We start from the raw sequence: 25,739 nt of genomic DNA, 5'->3' as shown, positions 1-25,739 counted from the left end.
AAGAGTTGTCTAAAAATGAAACCTATATTCTTGAAATAAACAGACGCCCGAAAAGAAAAGCTCTACTTGGCTAAGACAAAGAAGATGAATCCACTGAACCCATTCAATGTTGTAATTGACACGCTTTATTCAGAATTGAATGAAAGGTCCGAAGTTTATTTCAGTCTAAATGAAAAATTTGGATTTTTAAACAACTTATCGTCAATTTCCAATGAAGAAATCAGGGTAAAAGTTTGACTAAAAAGTATCGAATTGACTTTGGAGAAGAGTGTGTACAGTTCAAAGGCTTTGTTGAAGGTATATTTAATGAAGAAAGAGAACCTCATGATAACAAGATTACCAAGCCTCCAAGGAATACACTTTTGGAGTGTCTGAAACTAATTAGGGACCATTCAAGTATTACGTAACGCAGGTTGGGGGGGGGGGTCAAAAAATCTTCAAAAATTGCGTTACATAGGGGGAGGGGGTCAAAAATCGCATTACGTAATACTTGAACGCTCCCTTATTCATGAAAAACCATTATTTCCAAACATGGACACTGCTTTGCGCATTCTACTATGCATGATGACATCTAATGCATCTGGAGAAAGATCATTCAGTGTGTTGAAAAGAAACAAAAACTACTTGAGGAACTCGACTTCTCACGAAGATTCTAGATTATCTAGTTTGTCTAGTTTTGTTTTGGGTGATTTGGCAGAGGGCCGCAAGTACCCTAAATCCAGCACTGAAAATAATATCACACTCTGACTTGAATACAGCCTAACAAAATGACCTAACAAAATAGAAAATCTGTTTTTTGGCCTATCACATTTAGGCATTACCTTTATTGTGGAATAGTGTCATATAATTTAATTATCTTACAATCTCCATAGTGTGTCTGTGTCATTCCCATTTCTGGTTTTGGCTCTCTCAGCATTAGCAAGAGCAGCACAAGGCAGTATGCCTTACGCTGTGGTCGAGAGTGGATGTGTGTTAAGAGCCAACAGTAGTGCCTCATCAATACAACTTCGGGAGATAGTAGTACACCTTTTTCGAAAATTCTGCAAAACTTTGGCAACAGTGCGTCGAGATTATTTGACATAACGAGAATATTGTTACATTAACTTAGGAGCGCTAAATAGAAGTAACAGAAAACAATTTTATTATTATTAAATAAATATTTATAAAAATAAACCAAAACAGGTAAAAAATTTATTAAAAGCGTGTATTTTGGTTTTTTATTTAAATTTAAAATTTAACTTTTAAACTATTGATGATATTTCTAGACTAAAAAATTCTCTTAAAACTTTATATAGTCGCATTAGAATTTGAAATAATTTTACGTAAAATATACTTACCTATACCTAAGTAAAACTCACAATTAACAATAATCTATTTTTTCAAATAGTCCAACAACTTAGTTCTACTACACAAAAATATAATAATTTAATTATAAATAAACACTAACGAATTTTTAAAATATTACACTACTGCACTGAACAGATATCGATGCAGATAACAGAACAGATCATAGAATCGTGCTGTTATACTTAGAAATCTGACACTGGTTTGTCAAAATTACAGTGACTATTTCTGTATGTGTCCTAATCAGTTATTAGTTATAATATGTTCAATTTTTTGTTAGAGATAAAAAATTTTAGTAGTTCCAATGTGACATAAAAACCTAGGCATGGGATAAAAAAATTTATTTGAAGAAAGTGTATTTTTTTATTCTTCTTAATGGCGGTACAGGCTCATTTTTTTTAATATTGTATTTAATTATAGAGTAATTTCCACATTCTAACATATTTCTCAAATTGGGCTCTGCACCTCCATTCTTTACTATATTACAAATATCTCGACAAAATATTCAAAATTAAAGCCACAATCTTGGACTGTGTTTTCCGTTTTTGATGATGCACTACTGTAGCCTCTTAAGTACAGTTCAGTTTTAAATATTGTCCTAACATGTAATAATGCATTTGTTAGCCAAGAAAATTTACTCAAAGTAAACTTCTCTAGTGCCATAACCTGTGATATGGCAGCTTGATATGCCGTAAGAATAACTCATATGGAAATCGCACATAAAAACTAAACAGAAACAATTAGATCTAAACTAAAAATATGAAAAAACCTTCAAATACGAATATACTTTAAACTCGGAAGATATAAAATGTGAAGATTCCAAACATTCCAATCCAAAATACTCCATATTATTATAATTAATGCTCCATGGCCATGGTACATATCTAACCAGACACTTCACAATGACCTGGACATCCCACTAATCAAGGATATAATGAATCATTCAATAAAATATAAAAATCGCACCACTGACCACAAGAATGAATTGATCAATAATTTATTCACTGAACCAATTTCTGAAAGAAGATTGAAGAGAGTATAGCCAGAAGACCTACCACAATAATAATACTTAATAGAGAACCATTACTGGATGGTACCTAACTCACCTTAATTGACTTACAGACTATTTACTTATTACTTGGTATATAGAGTAGTTGTAAAAAGGCAGTGTATCAATAAAGAAAATATTTTAAGGGTGAATTTTAGGGCAAAGCAATGTCAATAAGTAAAAATAAATAGTAGCATTAGAGAGCTACACACATAATCAACATGAATGCAGAATTTGGTTAAAGTAGATAAGGAAGTTGCAGAGAAAAAAATGAAGAGTTCACATAATCTTATTTTTGCTCTCCTGAAATGTTCGCAATTTCAGGGCTATGGCAATAATGAAGTCAAGGGTGCGTTATTTGTTTGGCTTTATACTGTTGTTACTTTATATTTTAGTTTTTTTCTTGCATGTTACCAGAATGTGTAATCAGACTCTTTCAACTTCAAGAATTAGCTTTTATCTTTAAGGCAAACATATTAAAGCAAACCATACAAAAAAGTAAAGATCGAAGGTAGAACCATATAACATGCTGATAGCCTCTATTTGAGAAATTAAAAGAACACAAATGTTCTGTAATGAATGACACATCTAATGAAATCAAAATCCAACAAACAATAGCTTATTAACAGTGAAAGGAAGAATATACATGACTTCCTGATTCATAGCAACTGTTAAAAAAGGAGCACATTGAATACCTGAAAATATTTTGATCCTACCCTGATCTAGGGCCAACGTTTCTTTGTTCAATAGATTACAAAGGGTAGGTAATTACATCAGTATTAAAAGTACAAATTTATGTCATGCCGTTAATTATTTCTTGGAGGTTAATTACTTACTTTTAAAGTATTCATTAGCTTCGGACTTATATTTTTCGGCTATTTTCGCGTCTTCCGCTGTAACAGATTGTTGAGTTTGTTCTTCAGTGGTCATTTTTAATTATTTCGTACTAATTACAATTAATTATATCCTTTTTGGGATTTGTTTAACCATTACACTAGTAAAAAAATAGAAAACTGGGGAAATTTTGGAATGCACGGTTTCCTATAAAATTAGTTTTGAAATTTTTGACGTTTGACAAGCACGTTGCGGAAGGCTGTCTGTCATCACTGTCATCTGTCATGACTGCTACTGAGGTCATGAGTAATAATTTTACTAACAGGCAGGTTACGATTACGACAGTGGCGTAACTAAAAATTTTTTGAAATTTCCAAAATAGGTGTTTTAGTTGGTTGCGGGTCTAGCAACAATCTTTTTATTATAAAAATAACAATTCGAAGTTTTATTTCCAGAGAAATAAAACCTCTAATGAGACTAAGTTTCTGGTTACGCCTTCGTGGTTTCTATTACTTGCAAACCAAGCTAATGCCGAATAAGATACTTACGGGGAGGTCTAAAATTTACGCCTCACTTCCTGCCTATTCAGCGTGGCAAAATTCCAACGAAAACTTGGTCCCGATACTCAGTTAGGAGTAAAACTAATTAAAAAGAATTGGTTTTAAGACGAGATCAAGAGGCGTCTTATATTTCAGTTCGTTCAGAGAGCGTCTTTTATTCGGCATTTGGTTGGTCTGCAAGTAATAGAAACCACGAAGGCGTAACCAGAAACTTCGTTTCGTTAGAGGTTTTATTTCTCTGGAAATAAAACTTCGAATAGATGTAAACAACTTCACTGTCCAATGAATCATGATACTAATAACGAGATAGTATCTTCCCGTAGCTCAAATACGTCCGAGTTCGCGTATGTATGATAACGTAACTGGAGACCGGAAGTTGAATTTGAATTATTGTTAAAGTTAAATGGGATTTGTATGCATTCTGTGATGAAATTATTTAATTAGAAACATAACATTTAACTTCACTGTATTCGAAAACAATATTATGTCGAGATTCCTGTCAAAATAACTGTCAAAAATAAAATATAAAATACACTTAGCTTACAACCGCGAACAATTCAAACTAATCGGACATTACGAATGATTACGAATCATTACGAACTTACCGGTCTCCAGTTACGTCACGACTTCCGGATGTGCAATATATTATCCTGTTATTTATAGTATCCTGCAGTGAATATTATACCAGTAGGGTAAAATAACAATACAAAAATGTTTATTAGGTAGGTATATTATAAAATGATTACCTTTTAAATAAGAACATAAAACAATTTATGAGGCATAATATGAAATAATTTTTCCTTTTTGGCATACCCTCTGAATCATTGTACCATTTCACATTTCAACTATTCTAATTGGGATCTACGCCTTAATTTAACTTGAAATTTTATTAACGTTTCGAGTTCCACATCGGACGTCGTTGTAAAAATACAAAATATTAATAAATTAAACAAAAATGTTGTTGCTTAATAAAAAATTCTTCTAATAATTTAAATTAATCAATATCGGCAATTCAGATATACATATATCATACATTTTAAAGCAGAAGATTTTAAAATGATATAAAAATTTTAAAGGAGGTTAACCCAGAACGGAAAGGAATTCAACCCTAAACTATCATTGGTCGCGTTCACCAGAATAATCCGAGTGCAATCCGATTAATTTGCGCTGAAACGCTGACAGTTTTTTTACTATAGTTTATTTTTTAACCAGGAGGAGTAAACTAAAAAGACAGATTCACACCCAAGAGGGTCACTAGAATAATAACCAAATACATCTTCTTTTTTGGCTAATCTAGTCGGCCCTCAACGGTAATCCATAAATAGTATATTAAATTAATACGTCGCTAAAGAGTTCCAAAAACAACTGCTTTTTATACAAAAGCAGACTAACAATCTAAAAATTAAAGGAATAACACAGAAAACACAAAAACCCCCGATATAACTTAATTAACCTATGAAATGTCACTAGTGTCAAAATTTGATAAATGTCATTAGTGTCAAAATTTTATAACAGTGGAGTAAACTTGCCTGCGGTTGGACCAATTACAAACAAGCAATACAGCGCGGTAAATTTGAATCACTCCTCTTGGTTAAAAAACAAACCATAGTGAACGACTGACGTTTGACATTCGATTGAGAGTGTTCTGTGTTCCATTTGTTTATGTTTTTATTCTTTGTTTATATAATTTATAACCTAAACCTAGACGGTTTTGTTTTTATTTTAAATAAAACTGAAACTGTCTAAACTAAAATGGATAATATTCTTGAAGAACTTTTGTTTGGGGACGAAATTAGCAAATGCCGTTATACATTTAGCAGATGTACCTACCTCAAATTATTCCAGAAGGATGAGATGAAATTAAATATATATAAACCATAATTCAATATCCAATTTAGAGAACATTTTCGTATGTCCAGAACTACTTTCCAGGTAAAATTGTATAACAAATTAATAACATCATGTATATTATATTGTTATATTTCCAGGAACTATTTAATTGTATTGGTCATATCCACCAATTTGAAAACAGAATAATTCTATTGGAAAAAATTAATGTTTATGATGTGGATGCTAAGTAAACCAGATAATTTGTTGCTGGGGATACGTTTGGTTTGCCAAAGAGCTCTGGACATAAGATTTTCACCCAAATAATATAGAATTACAAAAAATTGGAAATAACTAATCTTGAATATCAATGTGTATATTGAGTTTAATTTTATTGTAAATATTCTATAATATAATTTTATTGTAAATATTGTATTAACACATTTGTGGACACATTTTCATATGCAGACAGTAATTTCCCTTTGTAAGTACATGCATATATAGTCGTATCTGCGAATGGGTTAATTGTAAATCGTAATCAATAAAAATTTTTTGTGAATCAATAAAAAACTGGTTTGTTTGAAAATAAATGTAGTACAAATGTGGTTATAATATTTATTTTCATGCTTAGATAAAAACTAAATGTATTGTAACACAACCTTTCATATATCTTCCTCCTCCATTGTTAAGCAGAATTTGTTAACAAGAATTGTCCCTCCATTCTTTTTTTAATAAGAGGAATTTCTTCCTTAGCGTTCCTAGTATTTGGTTGTGGCTCTAAAATTGCATTTGTTTCACTGAGAGCATCTAAAAGGTCTCTCAATCCTTATTTCGTTTGACATAGCCATACTCGTAGAAATAATTCTATCTGTATTGATGGTATTATCAGAGAACAACGAACACATGGTGGTCTTCAGAGTGCTCCCAACTAACAGTACCTTATGCTGCTGCGTTTTCTTTTACTGTTTTAACCCTTATCCGGGCAAGTGGGGCTCAATAGGCCCGAAACGCCATGTCTTTTATATGGAAGTAAAATGTCTTGCCCAGATAAGTATTAAAGTGAGCTTTCTCGTTTCAGAATTTTTTATCGAATACAGCTTCAAGATAACGTAACCATGCAAAATAATTATTTTTTCCCTTTATAGGATGCCAGCAACAACTTTGTAATGTAAGATTGCTTGGAAATGTGCTTCTGTATGAGCATCATAAAGGGATGTCTACTGCATTCCCAGTTTATCTCAAGGGTTAGTTGGTTGTGATCAAAGAATCTTATTAAAAAATAGATTATATCTCCCTCTAGTTCTTTTTTCATAGTACTTATATTAAATTTGGAGTATGCCTAATTCCATGAAATGACAACAAATAATATGATTGTAAATAGTTTTGAAAAAGCTGTTTAAACTGTATAATTAAATTTTTTTTAAAACGTCTACTTTTAAAAATTTCGTACCTAGGCCTGGATCCTGCATACCAAAAAAAAGTTGATTAATAGCAAGCTCAGATTTGTTAATAGCTTAACAGTGTCTAGTTGGACACACTTTGATGTATAGAAACACTGGAACAGGGGAAGCCTTAATTGTGGAACGTGCCATCCTGACAAGTTTATGATTGTGAAAACTAGCAGGTTGTTTTTAAGTTTATTCAATAGCAAACTTTGTATATTATAATATATGAAAAAATTTTTGTCCGAAAAATATGTTGGGCAGTTGGCTGAAAGACTTTGGTCGATGGCCTTTTAGTACATTGTATCAATAAAGTATGTCTCTCTCTCTATGTTGGGCATTTTAATAATTCCGACACGTAGAACATGTCAGAGGATAGGAATTATATTGGTGATAAATAGCAGTCTGATTTTGCATGCTAATGAAAGAGTAGCAAATCAATTGGAAGTTATGTCCGACACAATACATGAGACGTTTTTGTAGTCTGACGTTCGAAACCTGTAACCTGTTCAACAATTAAAACTTCCCGTTCCAGTGTTTGTTTTAAATTAAAACATCAAAGTTTGTCCGACTAGACACCGTTAAGCTAATAATAAATTTTCAGCTTGCTATTAATAAACTTTCTTTTGGTATGCAGGATCCAGGCCTATTAACTATTTAACTCGAGCAGATTCCATTTTACCAGCGAATATATATCTCATTCAAAATTCAGCATATCTAGATACTTAACTTAATGAAATCTTACCAGAATAATAAACGTTTATTACAAGAACAAGAAAATTTTGATAATAAATTAAAGATTCGGTCAGCTGTAGAAAGGTTTGAACTAATAAAATGCAAAATTAGAGGATTAAAATTTGATACAGAAAATATTCGATTAACGAACATTGTGTTTTACACAATTTTATAATATAGAAGGCAATAATGTTCTGGATAAATGCAATATTGAGTAGGTATGCTAAATAAAGAAATTAATAATATAACGGTGGGTGAAGAAGAATAAAAAATTGGAAATATTATTGAAAATAACTAATATGGAGTATTATTGTATAGGTATCTACCTACCTATATTAAATTTAATTTTATTGTAGGTAAATATTAATTACAAATAGTTGGTATGCAATCAATACCAATTTTTATAAGATTTGTGAATCAATCAAAAACTGGATTGTTGGAAAATAAATGAGTTAGGTATCTACTATACACATATTGTGTTAATATTTCTAGTAACTATATAAATAAAAAAACACAAATAGTTCTAACTTAATTTAGATATTAACTATATATAGGATACATATAAATAAGAACTACAAATATTTACAATAAATTACATACAATAATTATTGTATTTATATTCAATTTTAATTAAATTGTCCATTTTACTTTGAACTTAATTTTAAAGTTGGCGGGATTCAGCTATCACAGCACAATAACAAATTTAAGGCTGAATAAAATGGCGAGCGCTTCCAATCCGATTAATTCAGCGCACCGTTCACTAGTAAAAGAGCTTCCAATCCGATTGCAATCCGATTCCAAGCTCTCTGTTTGATGAACGCAACCAATAGCTAGAAAGAGAACAGGGGAAATAATTAGTGAACGGGACCAGATACTACAGATGTGGGCAGAATATTTTGGCAACGCTATAAGGCTCTGACGTCAGAAAGTTTGAACGACGTACATAATTGTAATTTTGTAGTAAAAAAAATGTATTAAATAGGTCTTGAAATTTTTTCACGGTTTGTGTAAGTCATCCATTCCACAGCCTTAAGTCATTGAACCTTTAATACCTTTGAATAATTACTTAACTTAAACAAATACTAAAATATAAGTTACCTTTAGTATCACTTTTCGATTGTCTTTTTCCCCTTTGGTGGTAAGTACTAGACATAATAGCCTTCGTTTCCTTAATTTGTTTTCATCGGCCCGAATCCCTAACGTGTCTGCATTAGGCCCATATAATATTAATATTTACCTGGAGTTCATATGTTGAGTTTAGACCACTGCTTGACGGTTCACACATCACTGTATTGTCTGATATACAGATTATGCCAGTAAATGGAATTTGTTCATCAAACATACTATACAATTTTAGTAAAAGCAACCTCACCCTTAACCGAATAAATCTTATCACACTTTAGAAATTTAACTAAACATCCGTCGGAATGTACCATCAATTGATCAATTAACTTCGAGTTACAGTTACACACACGTATTACATAATATTATACCTACACACCTACACTGTTTATTCAGTAGTTCCCCCATTAAAATTATTTAATCACTAGTAAACTGGTAATTCCCCTATACTAATTATTTCCCTCTAGTGTCGAGCCAAGCTATTTTGTTACAACAAAATTGTCTTAGTAAATGTTACACTTAATTATCAATAGATGGCGGGACACGTTTATTCAAAATACCAAAATGGACAAAACGAAAATGAATGTATCATTTTAAAAAGTTGTAATGACATACTGAACCTAGTCGTTTCGTACTAAATTCAGTACAATAGGGCTATTCAATTTATCCCCACCATTTTTTTCGAACACATCTACATTTAGGCCATGCAAGAACTTTCCGTAAAACAGTTGAGTGAACAACTTGAGGAACACGAGGAAGATGTCAGCGGGTCCAAGAAAATCCTGCAAGCACGACTCGAGGACGTTCTCAAGTCGAATGGAGATGATCCTCTGACATTTCATTTTTAGTCATCAGAACAAGCGGTATTGAAGAGAATAATTATTGTAGTCCAGGATAATAAGGTTTTTCCCATGACACTCGAGCAGCCAGGGTACTGAAGCGTTTTTTCGACAGGTTATACCTATAAGAGCAAATTGTAACTATTTCCTGCGTAGGATCTGGCGGCCATTTTTATTTATAAACAATTAAGTGTCAAAAAATGGCATTTTTCCCTTTTTTTTCAAATCAATGGAAAACAGTGAAACTTATGGTTTTCTTAGTACAAATATCTTTGAGATTATGGAAAAAGCTTTAAAATGACGTATTATAAAGTTTGATATACTCATTTATTGTTAATATAATTGCGAAAAAAGGTTGGAATTGCAAAAAAAATTAATTTCGCAATATCTATTGTAAAAATTAGTGTACAGCTTTGAAATTTTTGTCATATAAGGGTTCTATGTGATAAAAATTTCAAAGCGCTTCATTAAATTGTTTAAATTTTATTCAAATTGTTTATCCCAGAGAGCATTTTTTTGCAATAACATAAGTCAGAAAAAAATGACGTTAGAACCATTCCACAGATGTCAAATGAAAGAGCATGAGCTATGTTTTCAACTTGGTTTAAAAAAAGTGAATAAAAAATGTATTTATTAGTAATAAATAATTATGCAAAAGTATCATAAATCTGTCCTTATAAAATTTTTATTTTGTTATATAAGAAATTATATATATATTTATTACAATTTTTTATCAATTATGATATAAATAACATTACTTGGTAGTTTTGCACTTAAAACAGGGTAAAAAAGTTAATTTTTTTGGAAAAAGTTATCCAAAATGTTTAAAAGGAAAGATTTACGATACTTTTGCATAATTATTTATTACTAATAAATGCATTTTTTATTCGCTTTTTTTAAATCAAGTTGAAAATATAGCTCATGCTCTTCCATTTGACACCTATGGAATGGTTCTAACGTCATTTTTTTCTGACTTATGTTATGGCAAAAAAATGCTCTCTGAGATAAACAATTTGAATAACATTTAAACAATGGAATGAATCGCTTTGAAATTTTTATCACATATTAAGCACCAAAGAACCCTCATTTGACAAAAATTTCAAACCTCTACACTAATTTTTACAACAATTATTGCGAAAATAATTTTTTTTGCAATTCCGACCTTTTTTCGCAATTATATTAACAATAAATGAGTATATCAAACTTTGTAATACGTCATTTTAAAGCTTTTTCCATAATCTCACAGATATTTGTAATAAAAAACTCATAAGTTTCACTGTTTTCCATTGATTTGAAAAAAAAAGGGAAAAATGTCATTTTTTGACAGTTAATTGTTTATAAATATAAATGGCCGCCAGATCCTACGCAGGAAATAGTTACAATTTGTTCCTATAGGTATTACTTGTCGAAAAAACGCTTCAGTACCCTGGCTGCTGAAGTGTCATGAACAGGGTATATTTTTGTCTTATTACCCTGGCCTATTGAAGAAACTTCCAGAAAGAATTTCGATGAAATTTCTCAGATTGTTATAGAAGCAGCCAGACAAAAAAGGTGAGAAATTCGAAAATATTGCTAAAAGATTTGACGAGACTTCTCAAGCAGTTAAAGAAGTTTTGGTATACAGAACAACGAGAAATTTGAAGAAGTTTCTAGAGCATTCAATAAGATACAGAAACGTGTAGACGACAACATGTATAAATGTTAGAACAAAATATCCAACAATTAGAGAGCATGATAACCAATACGAAAGTGCTACCACCAGTTAATGCAGTAGTTTTAGATCCAGTAGTGGAAGAAGAATCACCGAGAGACGAATCATCGTGAGGTTCAAATTGCCACCATTTGATGGGAAGTCTTCTTGGTCCATATACCTTAGACAATTTGAAGATATTGCGATTGCCAATCATTGGACCCAACAAGAAAAGGCTGTTTCCTTGACTGCTACTCTACGAGGTGATGCTACGAATATATTAAGATCAATCCCTAAGGTCCAAGAAAAATGTTACCAGATCTTGTTCACTCGACATGCCCATCTACAACAAGTATAACACGCACAACTGCTTAGTAGAATTCAACGAGCAAGTGAGAATCTGCAAGAATTTGAAGCAGATGTTGCTCGTGTGGTGCGGTTGGCTTATCCGGAGGAGCCAGACAGCATTTTGGAACAATTTGATGTGGATACCTTCGTCAATGGGTTGAGAGAGTGAACTGCAAAAAGCTTTAGTACACGAACACAGTGGAAAGCGGTTTCCGCTTACGTTCAATACGCGTGGACCCGCTTTTATACGCTTTCGAAATGAATGCACGTTTTTAAATGTACACGTACATAGTTAAAGCATGTTGGCGCGGGCAAACCGCTTCAACCCGCCTTCTCGCTTTTACTCGAATGAGAAATTAGTTTATTTCCGCTTTTTATCGCGCGGGTTTAATGTTTGTAGTTTGTACAATGAATAAGGAGGCATTATGATTGCTGCCGTTTTTTGAAAAACCCGCTATTTGGGATACGAGGGAGAATGATATTTCACTTTCTTTTATTATCTTATTTTAAGGTGGTATATGACACAATGTTAAAATTTATATAGTTTTTAGTTACAGTTACCGTTACTATTTCAAAACCAAATTTCAACTTGTGGGTATTTGCGTGAACTGTAAACTTTCTAGTTTAATAATATCTAGTTAAAATTTCCAAATAAAGCAATAATTTTTTTTATAACTGTACTTAAAGGAACCCATATGTCATAACTTACTTGGTATCCTGCCCTAAAAATTGGATTTATGTAATAATTTTTGAACTTCGGTACAAAATAACTACCACAAATGATTAACAATAATGATGCAATAAGCTTTATTTTAAGCAATTCATTATTCATACTGCCATAATTTTTAAATTAACTGTACCTAAAGACAATTAAAGATAAAAATTATACTTAAAAGCTGCAATCTAGGGATTTTGTTGATATAACCGTAACAAGTTGGCATTATTCTAGTGATAAATTAGTTCGGCTATCATTGAATAGATGAGAAACTGAGTTCACGTGTCATTTAGTAGATGGCAGCAGTGATGTATTAAATGGCGACAGATGCGCGTTTGCCGGATGTTAAGAAAATCTGCAAAACATTGAAAACGAGTTTTGTAACCATGGAAATACGAATCACGTGGTTTTGTTTAGAAAAGTGGCCCCTCCCCCTACCAGTAAACATTTTGGACTTTGTTTGAGTTTCAATCATGATTGCAACCCCTCTGTGTGGCTCAGTGGTAAGAGCGCCTACCTTTGGACCTAAAGGTCGTGAGTTCGAATCTCACCTTGGTGGAGAATTTTTTATTTATTAAAAATTAATAAATGAAAATAGTTTCTCTCCTTGTGGGATCGGTACTCACCGGAAGGACCGTAGACGTTCGGATACAATTAGCGTTTCTTTGCAAAAACAACGACGTCGACTTTTCTAAGTACCAAGACACCTACCCAACACACACACTACACATTACACTCATATGTATACCTTGGAACAGTCGTCAACTCGAAATGGGACCAAACAACCGAAATACGATCTAGAATTGAAAAGGCCAGACCAATAACATTTAACAACATGAACAATATATTCACCAAATTCGACATATCTATCCCACTGAAAATACGGCTGCTAAAATGACATATTTTCGGTCTTGCTGTATGGAGCAGAGGCCTGGACAATAACAGAAACATTAATGAAAAAGCTAGAGGAATTAGAAATGTGGCTGTATCGACTTATCCTCAAAATATCCTGGACTACTCACACTACCAACGTAGAGGTATTGCGCCGAGGGGAAAACAAAAATAAGAAATCTCTTTCACAATTAAGAAACGGAAACCTGAATACCTCGATCATATTATGAGACATGATAAATATCGTATACTGCAACTGACAATACAGAGTAAAATAGAAAGCAAACGTCGACCCAGAAGACGAAGACACTCATGGCTTCAAAACTTACGCCAATGGTTTGGACTAACGTGCCAATGTCCGCAACGGACGAGGCACATGAAGAAGAAGAATAATTTAAAATGATATATTCTTCTTCTTCTCACGGTTCTTATCCGTTGCGGATGTTGGCGATCAGCATAGCTAACTAATAAGCTAACTTTGCTTGCTGCTATTCGATGCTGCTGTTTGTCGATGTATTGAACCTTCTTCTTCTTCTCCCTGGTCCTCTCTTCCCAAATCCCTTGCCCTGAAGAATGAGTAGCGGCAATCTCTGTTCATTCCTCATAACATGGCCAAGATATTCTACTTTGCGCTCTTTGATAATAATGTGTGTTAATAATCTCGCATTCCTTGCCCATTGCCCATTCTACGTAAGACCTCAATAGTCACACGACCCATCCACGAAGTTCTTAAAATGCGACTGTAATACCACATCGCGAATACCTTGAGTTTTCTTAAAGAAGCTTCGGAAAGAGTCCAGGCTTCTACTCCGTATAATAATCTAGAAAATACATAGGATCTGATAATAGAAATTTTGCTACCAATATGAACGCTGATCTCGCTTTTCCTATGCGTTGTTTTATTTCAGTAGAGTGGTCCCATTGACTGTTTATGTTGGTACCAAGCTATGTGTAGCTGTCCACTCTGTCAATGGGTTGTTGGTTAACCAAAAGCCGTGTATGTAATATCATTGTTTATCTACACAGTTATACAATGTAATATATTTCGCTCTTACTGACTACCACCACTTACTTTTTTAAACGCTTTTATTTAGTTCAATCGTTTACGTCAAATCTTTAGACGTTAATTTGACTGCCTTTTCTTCAATGGAAATGAATGAAATTTTGCAGATACATATATGGATTCGCGGGAACAATATCTACACGAATAGTCGATCAAAATTTTTTTTATGTTTATGAATTGTTTAAATAAAAAAAAAACGATTTTAATGGAAAATGCTTAAATTCTCGTGTTTTTTACAATGTAGAAACTTGAAACTTTTACAGATTGTAGCTAATTATATGAATCATACATAATTTCACTTTTTACGTTATTTGTTTACGTTTTGCTTCATATATAAACAATAAAGTTTCAAATTTATCCAGTTTCTGTCCGATTTCTATCCAGTTTTCAGCGAAAAAAAGTTATGGCACCGCAGAGGGACGAATGCTGCCTTTAGTATTGTCGTGGGCTTCGACTGTCCATAAAACGCAAGGTTCGACTGTTGACTACGCTGCGCTGTCGTGGACTTGGGCCCGAAAGTGTTTGCGTAAGGACAGGCTTAAAAGCCTGCATTGAGCCTGCAAAGCTTACGTTTCATTGAGCCGAGTGCGATCATTAAGGTACATATACATACAAGAGTAAACCCCGCTCGGTGTAGCTGCTCAAATGGATACAGCATGCGCTCCCTTACATATTATAAACCGCAAACCGGTTGAAACGAAGGGTGTACGCGCCAAGCAGCGATCACCGACGTATCCACTAAGTGGAGCTACTACACCGAGCGAGGTTTACCCTTGTATGGATACGTACCTTTAGACGGCTTGCGCATCGAAGAACTGTATTGCAAGAAATTAACAGCGTCTACACCGTGCAATAATAAAGTATTACAAGAGATGGAAATACTGCGAAAACTGTAATAGTCGTAAATAATGATTTTGATTTAAGAAATGTATGAAGAAATTACAGAAAATGTACAATGTATGTATCAAAAGTTAAAATAAATGCAAAAAAAGGTATCTGTCATATACCTATGGTGTATTCCACGAATATACGACTGTTTTGGATTACCGCGACAACGAATATTTTAGTGTGCAACATAAAAAGTACGAAAGTATGTTGCTCTAATAATTACTCCAATAAACAACAATATAATTTGCAATTTACTGTTAGGTCTGGAGCCCGCGTATGAAAAGAAAGTTGATTAATAGCAAGCTGAAAATTTGTTAATAGCTTAAGGGTGTCTAGTCGGATAAACTTTGATATATGGGAACACTGGAACAGGGGCAGTTTTAATTGTGGAATAGGTTAAAAATTTAAAACGGTCAGACCACGAAAACGGCACATTTATTTTGTCCGACAGAACAGACTTAAACTCTCCGAACAGAGATTAAACTCTCATGCAAAAATCAGACTGCTATTTATCACCTGTCATAATTCCTGTCATTTGACATATTCTACATGTTCCACTCATTAAAATGCCCATTTGGTGATAAATAGCAGTCTGATTTTTGCATGAGAGTTTAATCTCTGTTCGGAGAGTTTAAGTCTGTACTGTAGGACAAAATACATGTGCCGTTTTCGTGGTCTGACCGTTCCAAATTTTTAACCTGTTCCACAATTAAAACTGCCCCTGTTCCAGTGTTCCCATATATCAAAGTTTGTCCGACTAGACACCCTTAAGCTATTAACAAATTTTCAGCTTGCTATTAATCAACTTTTTTTCATAAGCGGGATCCAGACCTATTTCGTTCTTCATACTTTGCACAGTAAAATATTCGTTGTCGCGATAATCCAAGACGGTCGTATATTCGTGGAATGGGGTATACATCCTCTTTTTAATAATGACGATATATTTTAATGTTTAAAAAGTGTAAGACTAAAAAGTAAAAAATAAAACAATATGAAAAAAATTTTTAAGAAACGCTTTCATTTAGTTATGAGTAACTAAAGGTTAAAATATAAAAAAATCAACTAAAAAGCAAAAAATAAAAAAATAAAAGTCGACGGATTATTCGAAAAAAACGTTCGTTAAAAAAATGAAAAAATCTAACACATTCGTTAAAGAAAAGCGTGGGGCGCGTCTTCATCGAATAAACGATTTTCGCCCCACGCTTTTCTTTAACGAATGTGTTAGATTTTTACTTTATCGTACTATATACGTAGTATAGTATAATAGATAAAGTTATAGGATCGTGCAAAAAAAATATTTTCAGATTTCACTTTTTTTCGACGTTTTGAGTCCCCCTGAGTCTAAAAAGCAAATAAAAAAAACATGTCGGAAGTATGTACGTACGTACGTACGTACGTATGTACGTACGTACGTATGTCGCCACCTCCCAGCAAAAACTACTGGACCGATTTTGATGAAATTCGGTATGAGTAAGTTTAAGAGAATTTTGTCGAGAAACTAAGCTTTTAAAAAAACGCTGTGTCTAGGTACACGCTAACGTGTACGCAAATAAAAAAGTTAGGTACACGCGAATTAAACTTCATCAAGCTAGTGACGTCATTATTTAGCGTGCACAGTGACTGTATATTTTGGTACACGCTAATTTGGTAAGTTTAGTGTTTGTTTGATAGAAAAATATTTGTTATTAAGGGAAGGAAAGGGAAGCAGGAACTATTCAGATATTTCAAACTTAATTGTAATAAATCAATGAGTACCTACCTCTATTGTATAAAAGTATAATATACTATTATATATTATTATATTCATATATTATAGTACTATATTAATATATTATATTCAGGTTATCAAAATTTTTTTTTTATTTAACGTCCTAATTTATTTACAATCTGTAAAACAAGTTACAATAAGTAAATGTTGTGACCACTAGTGTAGGTGACTTGGAGAAAATGATTCAATAATCATTTTCTTTACAAATATTTTACATAGATATAAAATTGTTTGTCTCTGGGAATTACGGCACATATAACTAAAATCGCGATGGTAAATCACTAGGTGTATTTCGTCTAAGTCTCCGTCTGACTGGTTGGCTCATCAGGTTTCTGGCTAGTACATTTGGATGTTGTGCCAGTCTGTCTTCGTATTTCTGTGCAAAGTTGGTAATTTCTTCTTTTACTGTTGAAATTTCTAGATCGCGTCTAATAATAATATTTGCAACATACCATGGGGCATTTGTGATTATTCGAAGAACCTTCGACTGGAACCTCTCCAAGATTTCGATATTGGAGTTTGATGCAGTACCCCAAAGTTGGATCCCGTAAGTCCATATTGGCTTCAAAATTGCTTTGTAGACAAGTACTTTATTTTTCATCGAAAGTGATGATTTGTGACCAATCAGCCAGTAAAGATTGTGTAATTTGAGACCAAGTTGTTTACGCTTCATAAAAATGTGTGTTCTCCAGTTTAATCTTTGGTCTAGATGCATTCCAAGGTATTTGACTGTTGCTTGCTGTTTTAGTTGGTGGTTGTTGATATATACAGGCGGGCAGTGACCTTTACGGTTTGTGAAGGTAATATGAACCGACTTTGTTTCATTTGTTTGAAAACGCCACCGTTTTAACCAAGTTTGCATTTTGTTGAGGCTGGTTTGCAGAAGTTGAGAAGCTATCCGTGGGTCCTGATGTACTGACATCACTGCTGTGTCGTCTGCATATGTAGCTGTAGTGGTTTGAAAGTTTGTTGGTAAGTCTGCTGTGTACAATAGGTATAACACTGGCCCCAGAACACTGCCCTGTGGAACTCCAGATCCAACTGGAAATAGAGACGTGCACTCATCTCTATGTTGTACAAAAAAGTAACGGTTATGGAGGTAGGATTTTAAAATTAGGAAGTGAGTGAGAGGAAGCATATTTTTTAATTTGTATAGAAGGCCTGTGTGCCAGACTTTATCGAATGCTTGCGAGATGTCTAGAAAAGCGGCAGTGCAGTACATTTTGTCTTCCAATGCTTGATTAACAGTTCTGCATATCCGATGAACCTGTTCTATGGTTGCGTGTTGGGATCTGAATCCAAACTGGTGTGCAGGGATTAGTTCTCGATCTGATAGGAGTGGTTGAATTCTTGAGAGTATCAGTTTTTAGGTTATCAAAATAAATATTCAGTTGACATGGCATGTATGTACAAAATACTGTTAAAATAATTTTTATACGTAAGTTAATTGTAATAGTTTATAAACATAAACCAATGCTGTTGTGTTTATTTCTATTTATACAGGGAGTTGAACTTTAACGATTTTCATAGAAAATTGGTTATAACTTTGTAAATACCCTGTATAACTTAATAAACCTTTATATTTTTGTGATGAGGAAGTTAAGAAGATTTCGAACATAAAATAAAATATAGGGTGTTCCATTTAAAAAAACATAAGTTTGGTCTGCCACTATGTTATCGAACGCCCTGTAACATTCTAATTAATTTTGTAACATGAAGCTCAAAGTTTGCTACAATTTTTGTTTCTAAGTTTTATTGCTATCTATAACTATAGCGGATCTACTTAGCTTTATCACACTAATCAATCGCTCTGTATATTTTATCTTAATACATCTGCTACCCTTAATCGCGAATTTTTGTCTCTTATCTTTTTCATACCGTTTTAAAACATTGTTAAACTCATTAAAAGAACTAAATAATGGTCCACACTCCATAATTAATTTAAAAACAAACACTAAAATAAGAAATAAATAAAAAACAAACAAATAAAAATAAGAAATCTCTTTACTAATCAATTTTAAAATGTAAACACAACGCGATTAGACAAATGTGAACCTCACTCTGACTGACGCTCGCGGTATTCTCAAGTTAGCATGTACGCAAAAAACCAGTAACAGTGCACGTTAAATAGTGACGTCACTGACTTTATGACGTTTAGCGTGTACCTAACTTTTTTATTTGCGTACACGTTAGCGTGTACCTAGACACAGCGTTAAAAAAAACCTCTCAAAGGGGGGCCGAAATAGGGGGGTTATTTTGGGCCCATTTTTGCAAATTTTGACCGAAATGAATGAAATTCAACTCAAAGTAAGCTCATCGATAGGTAAATAAAAATACGGAATTTGACATTTCCAAATTCAAAATGGCGGCCAAAATGGCCGACCGCCCACCCGACACATTTCCCTATCTATCTAAAAACTTGTTGAAGATAAGTTTAATTTGAAAAAGTCGTTATATAGTCTAAAGATGGGGCTATAAGAAGGATGTTATCGTTTTTCAGAAAAAGTTACGGGTTGCCTATATTTAAGGGGTCACATTTTGACATAAATTTGAACTAGATTTTCTCAAAAATGGCTCCAAGGAATTTTTTTATTTTTTGATATATCTTTGATATCCTATCGGTAAATTGAATGGCATTAGTCATATATCTTAACTCCCCATAGGAGGGGAGTTATGAATTTTTTATAAAAAAATATTCGAGTGCCCGTAACTTCCTTCTTAATAGAAACTAAAATTTGAAATTTTGCAAACATATATGGTACTTTATTATCTATTATCACAATAAATTTTACCAAAAATATGGCTTCCGGTTGAACCGGAAATGAATAAAAAATCTTAATTTTTTTAGATACGCCCTGTATATTTTAACATATTTTGAAAGAATGCAAAATTACCTTTCTAATGACATAAAATTCATTACTGTAGCTCAAAAACTCGAAAAGTTACGGTAAATAGAAATTTTGCTATAATCTTATGTGTGTCCTCTCTCACGCGTTCATAGCAGAGCATTATTGTAGGGCAGTCAATGAGGGTATTTGGCTCCGAATTCCATCCTACTACATTGATGTACTTGATATTTTCACAGTAAGTAGGGATTAGCTCAAGAAACAAAATCTACCCTATATACTATGGCGCTTTTATCTTGGGGCGGTTCCCACTTCTTCAAGGGGGTGGAAAATTTGTTGGTCAAAATAAGCACGAAAGTGGCTAAAGAACCTATTTCTAAGCAAAAACTGGTCTATACTTTTTTTTTGGAACTCAATACTTTTTGAGTTATGCGTAGTTGAAAATTGGCCATTTTCATTGAAAAATGACACCTTTTCGGACGGATTTTTTGTGAATACCTTAAAAACTATGCATCTAACTAAAAACACTATATAAAACATTTTTTAGATTATAAATAATAAAGAGATTCGTTCCTTCGTAAATGTTCTATTTATAATACAAAAAGAGATATGGTAGGTGAAAATAGTTTGTTTTTTGGTGCATGCTCAAATTGGTGTATTCAACTTGAAATAACAGAGGAACGGTAGGTTTTAGGTGTATAATGCTACCAACACCTTTTATAGTGTTTGAAAAGGCCTTTAAAACGAGCACCGTTAAATGTCGGTTACTTACAAACTAAGCGAGATATGGTGCAAAAAAATATATGACTAATGTACTTTAAGGAAAAATGAAAAGTATATACATTTAACTCCCCATCTACCATAATTTAAATGCATTGTTTTCCTTCTACAATACCTTTTAATATATATATAGTGTTATTTCTACTTTCAAAATGTTGAACGGGTTTAAAATGAATGGTTTTTGTAAAAAATGTGATCAAATTATAGAATGAATTTTTAAATTTTCTTAAAAATCTTCCTTTTTCTCCATGTAATTCGAAAATAAAAATATTTCACCCCTGAGAAGTGGTGGGAACTTCCCCCATGATAAAAGCGCCATAGTATATAGGATAGACTTTGAATTAGGAGATTGGGCTATTCCCAAAATTTCATTAAAATCCATGCAGTAGGATAGAATTTGGAGATAATATCTTGTTCTTAATCTCGCGCATTGACTGGCGTAATCGAAATAGAATGAAATGCAAATATTGTAAACTATTAATTTCTCAGAAAAATGAACTAATTTGAAATGAAAGTATGACTATAATATTCTATTGATTTATACAATAATCTACACATCTATAGTGTGTCCCAGAAATATGGCATCGAACATTTTCTCAAATGCAGGAATTAATGATGCGTAGAACCATAAAATACTTTTAAGTACAGTAGGTGTTTTTAAAATATCAAAATAACGAGTAACTTTGTTATTTTTATAGAATTCCAGTATCTAGTACCATAACGATAATAGATCGGTACGATAAAGTTCTCGGGCGGCCCTTCCGTCCAGCGTTTTTCATTTTTGTAACGAATTTTTTTTTTCGAATAATCTGTCGAGTTTGATTTTTTTTATTTTTTGCTTTTTAGTTGATTTTTTTATATTTTAACTTTTAGTTACTCACAGTGCTGTTTTTGTAACAATGTAGGTTCCGGTACGCAATGTTCCGGGGGTCTGGGGAGTGTTCATAAGGGGGTCCGCCCCGGGAAAACATTTTAAATTTAGCCGTAATAAGGGCGTTTTAAAGCTTTTTGGGAGCAAGGAAAAAATTCAGAAATTTGTCTATAATTTTGTTGTTTTTTTTTTATTTTTGTCCCAAGAGGTACCGGTACGGCGTACCGGCGCGTACCCTCACAAAAACAGCACTGGTTACTCATAACTAAATGAAAGCGTTTCTTAAATTTTTTTTTCATATTGTTTTATTTTGTATTGAAATTAAGTCCATGTTCACTACTTATATCTTATATGCGCGGCATTATTCTTTGCAAATCATCTAGGCTATCTGCAAAAACTACTGCGTCGTCGGCATATCTAATGTTTTTTAGATCTATCATCTAATCCCGTTTCCTCCAAGATGGTTATGAGTATGAGCTTATCATGTACTCTATCAAATGCCTTTTTGTAGTCGATAAAACAAATATATAGGTACGTCACAGTTAACATATCTGCACCTCTGCATAAGCACTTGTGACAGTCAATAGAGCCTCTCGGGTGCCTAAGGGCAAGGCATTGCGGAATCCAATCTATGTCCATGATACTTGTTCTTCGCATTTTTTTATATATTCTGCTGTGTATCACTTTTAAAAATATTTTAAGTAAGTGACTCATTAGGCCAATTATTATTCTGTCCTCGCATGTTGAAATGAGAAATGAAATGAAAATGTGAAATTTTCCGAGGAAAAAACTTCCCCTGTTAACATTCAATATGAAAATAGTATATTGTACAAGAGAGAAAAAAGACATGTTTCTCTCGAGCGCAGAAGTTGGTTGGCACGAGCCGAGGCACGAGGCGAGGGCCGCAAATCAAGCGAGGGAGAAATATGTCATTTTCTCATGCGTTGTACACTGTACTTTTTCTATGGATGCGGTTTTGTCAAGAGTTCAAACTTCAAAATTAAATAATTTAGGTGCTTTTCGGTATATTATATGCCTAAATTGAAATAAAATACATATATACACATAGGTATTTCATATTCTTATTATTTATATAATTTATTTATTTAAAATTATAATTCACAGTTGAACAGTCTAAAAAGTAATTTTTGATAAGGTTTGACAAGTTGTTTGACAGTTTGTTTGACAAAAATAATTGTAAAAATAAAATAAAAATTCCATTTGGAATTTTTAAAAATGGAATTTTTATTTTATTTTTATATTGGTCGTTACTTCTTTAAGTAACTAGGTCCATTTTGTGTTGGAATTTACCAGCTGAACAGACGGAGTCGTGAATTGTAAGTTTTTTAATTCCCTCTTGTCTTCTTCGCTTCAGCATCCATCTGGCTTGCAAATTTTAGAAGCTATGGAGGTGTTACCAAGGAAATGGACCAATAAGTTTTTAATTTAAAAATCTTTTAGTAATATTTTAATATTTTTAAATATCAATAATATTGCTATTAGGATTGAAAACTACTTCATTTTTTAAAAATAATTGTGTTTGTATTGTGCATGTTACCATGGAAATGGCGATCGTATGTATGTAAACCGGCGGTGAACCCGTGAGAAAAAATATTTCTCACTGCAATGGCCGACTTTTCTCACTGCCTGAGAAATTGTTCGTTTTGAATGTATGTAAGTAGTGAGAGAAGTTGCACATTGTATAGCATCCATAGAAAATAGTGTTATTTTCCTAACTAGTGCGGAAAGTGACACTTTCACGCACGAGACTGCCGTTGACCCGAATGACGCGATAGCGGAGTTCGGGCAAGCAGTCAAGTGCGGGGAAGACACTTTCCGCATGAGTTAGGAATAATATTTTTTCTAAGGTCGTACGTTTGGAAAAAAGCCACAAAAATAGAGTTAATATATCAATTTTTATTTAGAAGTGAAAATACACAAATTAATTCTTTGACAAGGTTGTCAAAAACCAAACTTTCAATATAATGGGTTACCACGACGACGATATTGGTTTCCATGACTACGATTCAAAACCATTGTAATTGTCTACTGATCTGACTTTTAAATATTATGTCAAAATAATTTTATTTCATCGAATTATCGCGCTAATTTCATTAAAACATGAACACAATAAGATAAATTTGAAATAAATTAGTAAATAATATCTAAATATTAGTTTATTGCATGTATTATAATATATTATAATGCCATATTACAAGGTATTTTACTTTCCCGCACGCTGTGCGGGAAAATTTACTTTCAAGCACGCCGTGCGGTAAAGTGCAACTTTCGGAAACGAAATGCGTGCGTGAAAGTGGCTCTTTTAGCAGGGCCGTAGAGAAAAATTATTGTAGTGACGCTGTTTTTCAATTAGAGAGATTTTGCACCTCTTAAAATAACCGCTGATTTTGGCTCCGCTATACCGATTACGGCAACGTTAAAAAGCAGAGTTTTTGCAGCCAGTCAAGTAGGTTTTTCGTGTCATCGTTATCGTTATTTAAACATAACCTCACTTCACAACGTTATTGTAATTTTAAGCATATAGGTACTTGAACAGTTTTTGATATTTTAATTTATAGGTCATCAAAATTAGAATCTATGTAAATGTAATTTTTCTGATTTTTTTACATTCTGGCAACAAAGCAATTTAATCATTACTATAACGATAACGATAAGCACTACTTTAAACCTCCGTAAATTACGGAATCCGGAATCCCTTATGTTTAATAACGATAACGGATCATATATTCGCTACTGCGCAGAAGTAGTATAACGATAACCATAACGGAATTAAAAAATAAGAGGTGCAAAATATCTCTATTGACTTACGTATTTTACGTTTATTAAAAATACTATTTTTATAAATAATAACTCAATCTTCATTCTGAGAATTAGCATAATCCTTTTTTGGTCATTTAGATAGGCACTTACTTGTATTTCAAATAATTGCAAATTTCTTTAGTTTGAAATAAATATTTTTGAGCAGGTAAAGAATTACGAATGGCAGCTAATCTGAAAAGCTCAACGTAGGTGGCGCTCGTGTAGTTGGAGGTCACCTCAACTTACGTCAACACTTCAAATCAATATATTTCCAAGTAAATATTGCATATTGTGAATTAAACTTAAGAGCATAAAATCCCTCAATGTTGTGCTGTGCATTTGTGCTCATCAAGAACATCAGGACACAGGTTTCCCAAAGATATTCTGATGAGAAAAAAGTGGATTGTAGCAATAAGAAGCGATAAATATGTGATGAAAATAAATGCACGTATCTGCAATAAAAAATTTGTTGAAACAGATTACGTATTGCCCCTAGATTCGACTGTAAAAAATAGAATATTTAGAACTAAAAAATTCAGATCAAAATTTATTATAAACGCACGGATTAAGATATTATATGCAATTTTATATACATTCACACTGTTGCCACATCTACAATTGCTTTGTATGAAGTGACAATATATAAAAAAATATATTTGAAATAATAATATAGAAAAATATAAAATAATTTACTAATGAAGTAAAAACCTCACATGTAGGTAGGTTTCAAATAATAATTTGAAATAATTCTCAAGTTCTCAATATTTTTTAGGGACTAAAACATAACCTGACCAAACCTAACCTAGCGTCATCGAAAATAATAATAAACAAGTTAATAACTGAAAAATTAAGTGACCTTTAAAATATGCTTTAAAATGACTAAAACATAACCTGATCAAACCTAACCTAATCAAAAATAATATAAACAAGTTACTAAGTGAAAATTAAAGTGACCTAGTACCATTCAAATATTTTTTAATGACTAAAACCTGATCAAATCTAACCCTGATTTTTTCTAATTTCACCTTAAATTTAAGGTCGCCTTTCACCTAGACTAGACGAACACCCAAATAATTATACTTAATTAAATTAACAAATTCTATATTTCTATAAGGAATTATAATTTTTTTTTACATAAGGCAACATTGCAGAATCAACTGCGCTCAACCCATGCTTAAACCAAATTTACCCCAAATGCGCAACTGTCATGGCGGCCATATTTTGAAAATATTACATTTTTAAATGAGATAAACACAAAAATTAATGCTGAGTGAACTTATTTGTGAATTTTAAATTGATAAAAAAGTA

The 25,739-nt window shown here is 32.7% G+C and overlaps 1 protein-coding gene and 1 long non-coding RNA gene across 4 annotated transcripts in view; one reads left to right on the top strand and one right to left on the bottom strand.

Moving 5' to 3' along the window:
- The window catches only part of LOC114329328 (serine/threonine-protein phosphatase 5), a 163,116-nt gene that overhangs the window by 94,304 nt on the left and 43,073 nt on the right, over positions 1 to 25,739 (bottom strand). The window contains exon 1 of one of the 3 annotated variants that reach the window (XM_028278384.2): positions 8,889 to 8,958. The exons of 1 other annotated variant lie outside the window; for it this stretch is intronic. In XM_028278384.2, the coding sequence (XP_028134185.1) occupies positions 8,889 to 8,943 (55 nt within the window). In that variant the 5' untranslated portion in view covers positions 8,944 to 8,958. Of the gene's footprint in view, positions 1 to 3,228; positions 3,455 to 8,888; positions 8,959 to 25,739 lie in introns of those variants that run through there. One more of the 3 variants, XM_028278383.2, reaches the window with a different exon arrangement.
- On the top strand, positions 5,120 to 6,218 carry LOC126883923 (uncharacterized). Its single transcript, XR_007697756.1, has 2 exons — positions 5,120 to 5,718; positions 5,775 to 6,218. It is a non-coding gene; the product is annotated as an uncharacterized LOC126883923 (long non-coding RNA).

Source organism: Diabrotica virgifera, chromosome 4 (genome assembly GCF_917563875.1).
Source record: "Diabrotica virgifera virgifera chromosome 4, PGI_DIABVI_V3a".
NCBI classification, from domain to species: domain Eukaryota; kingdom Metazoa; phylum Arthropoda; class Insecta; order Coleoptera; family Chrysomelidae; genus Diabrotica; species Diabrotica virgifera.
Note: the sequence above shows the minus strand (reverse complement) of the source record. Positions and strands in the feature narration are given on the sequence as shown.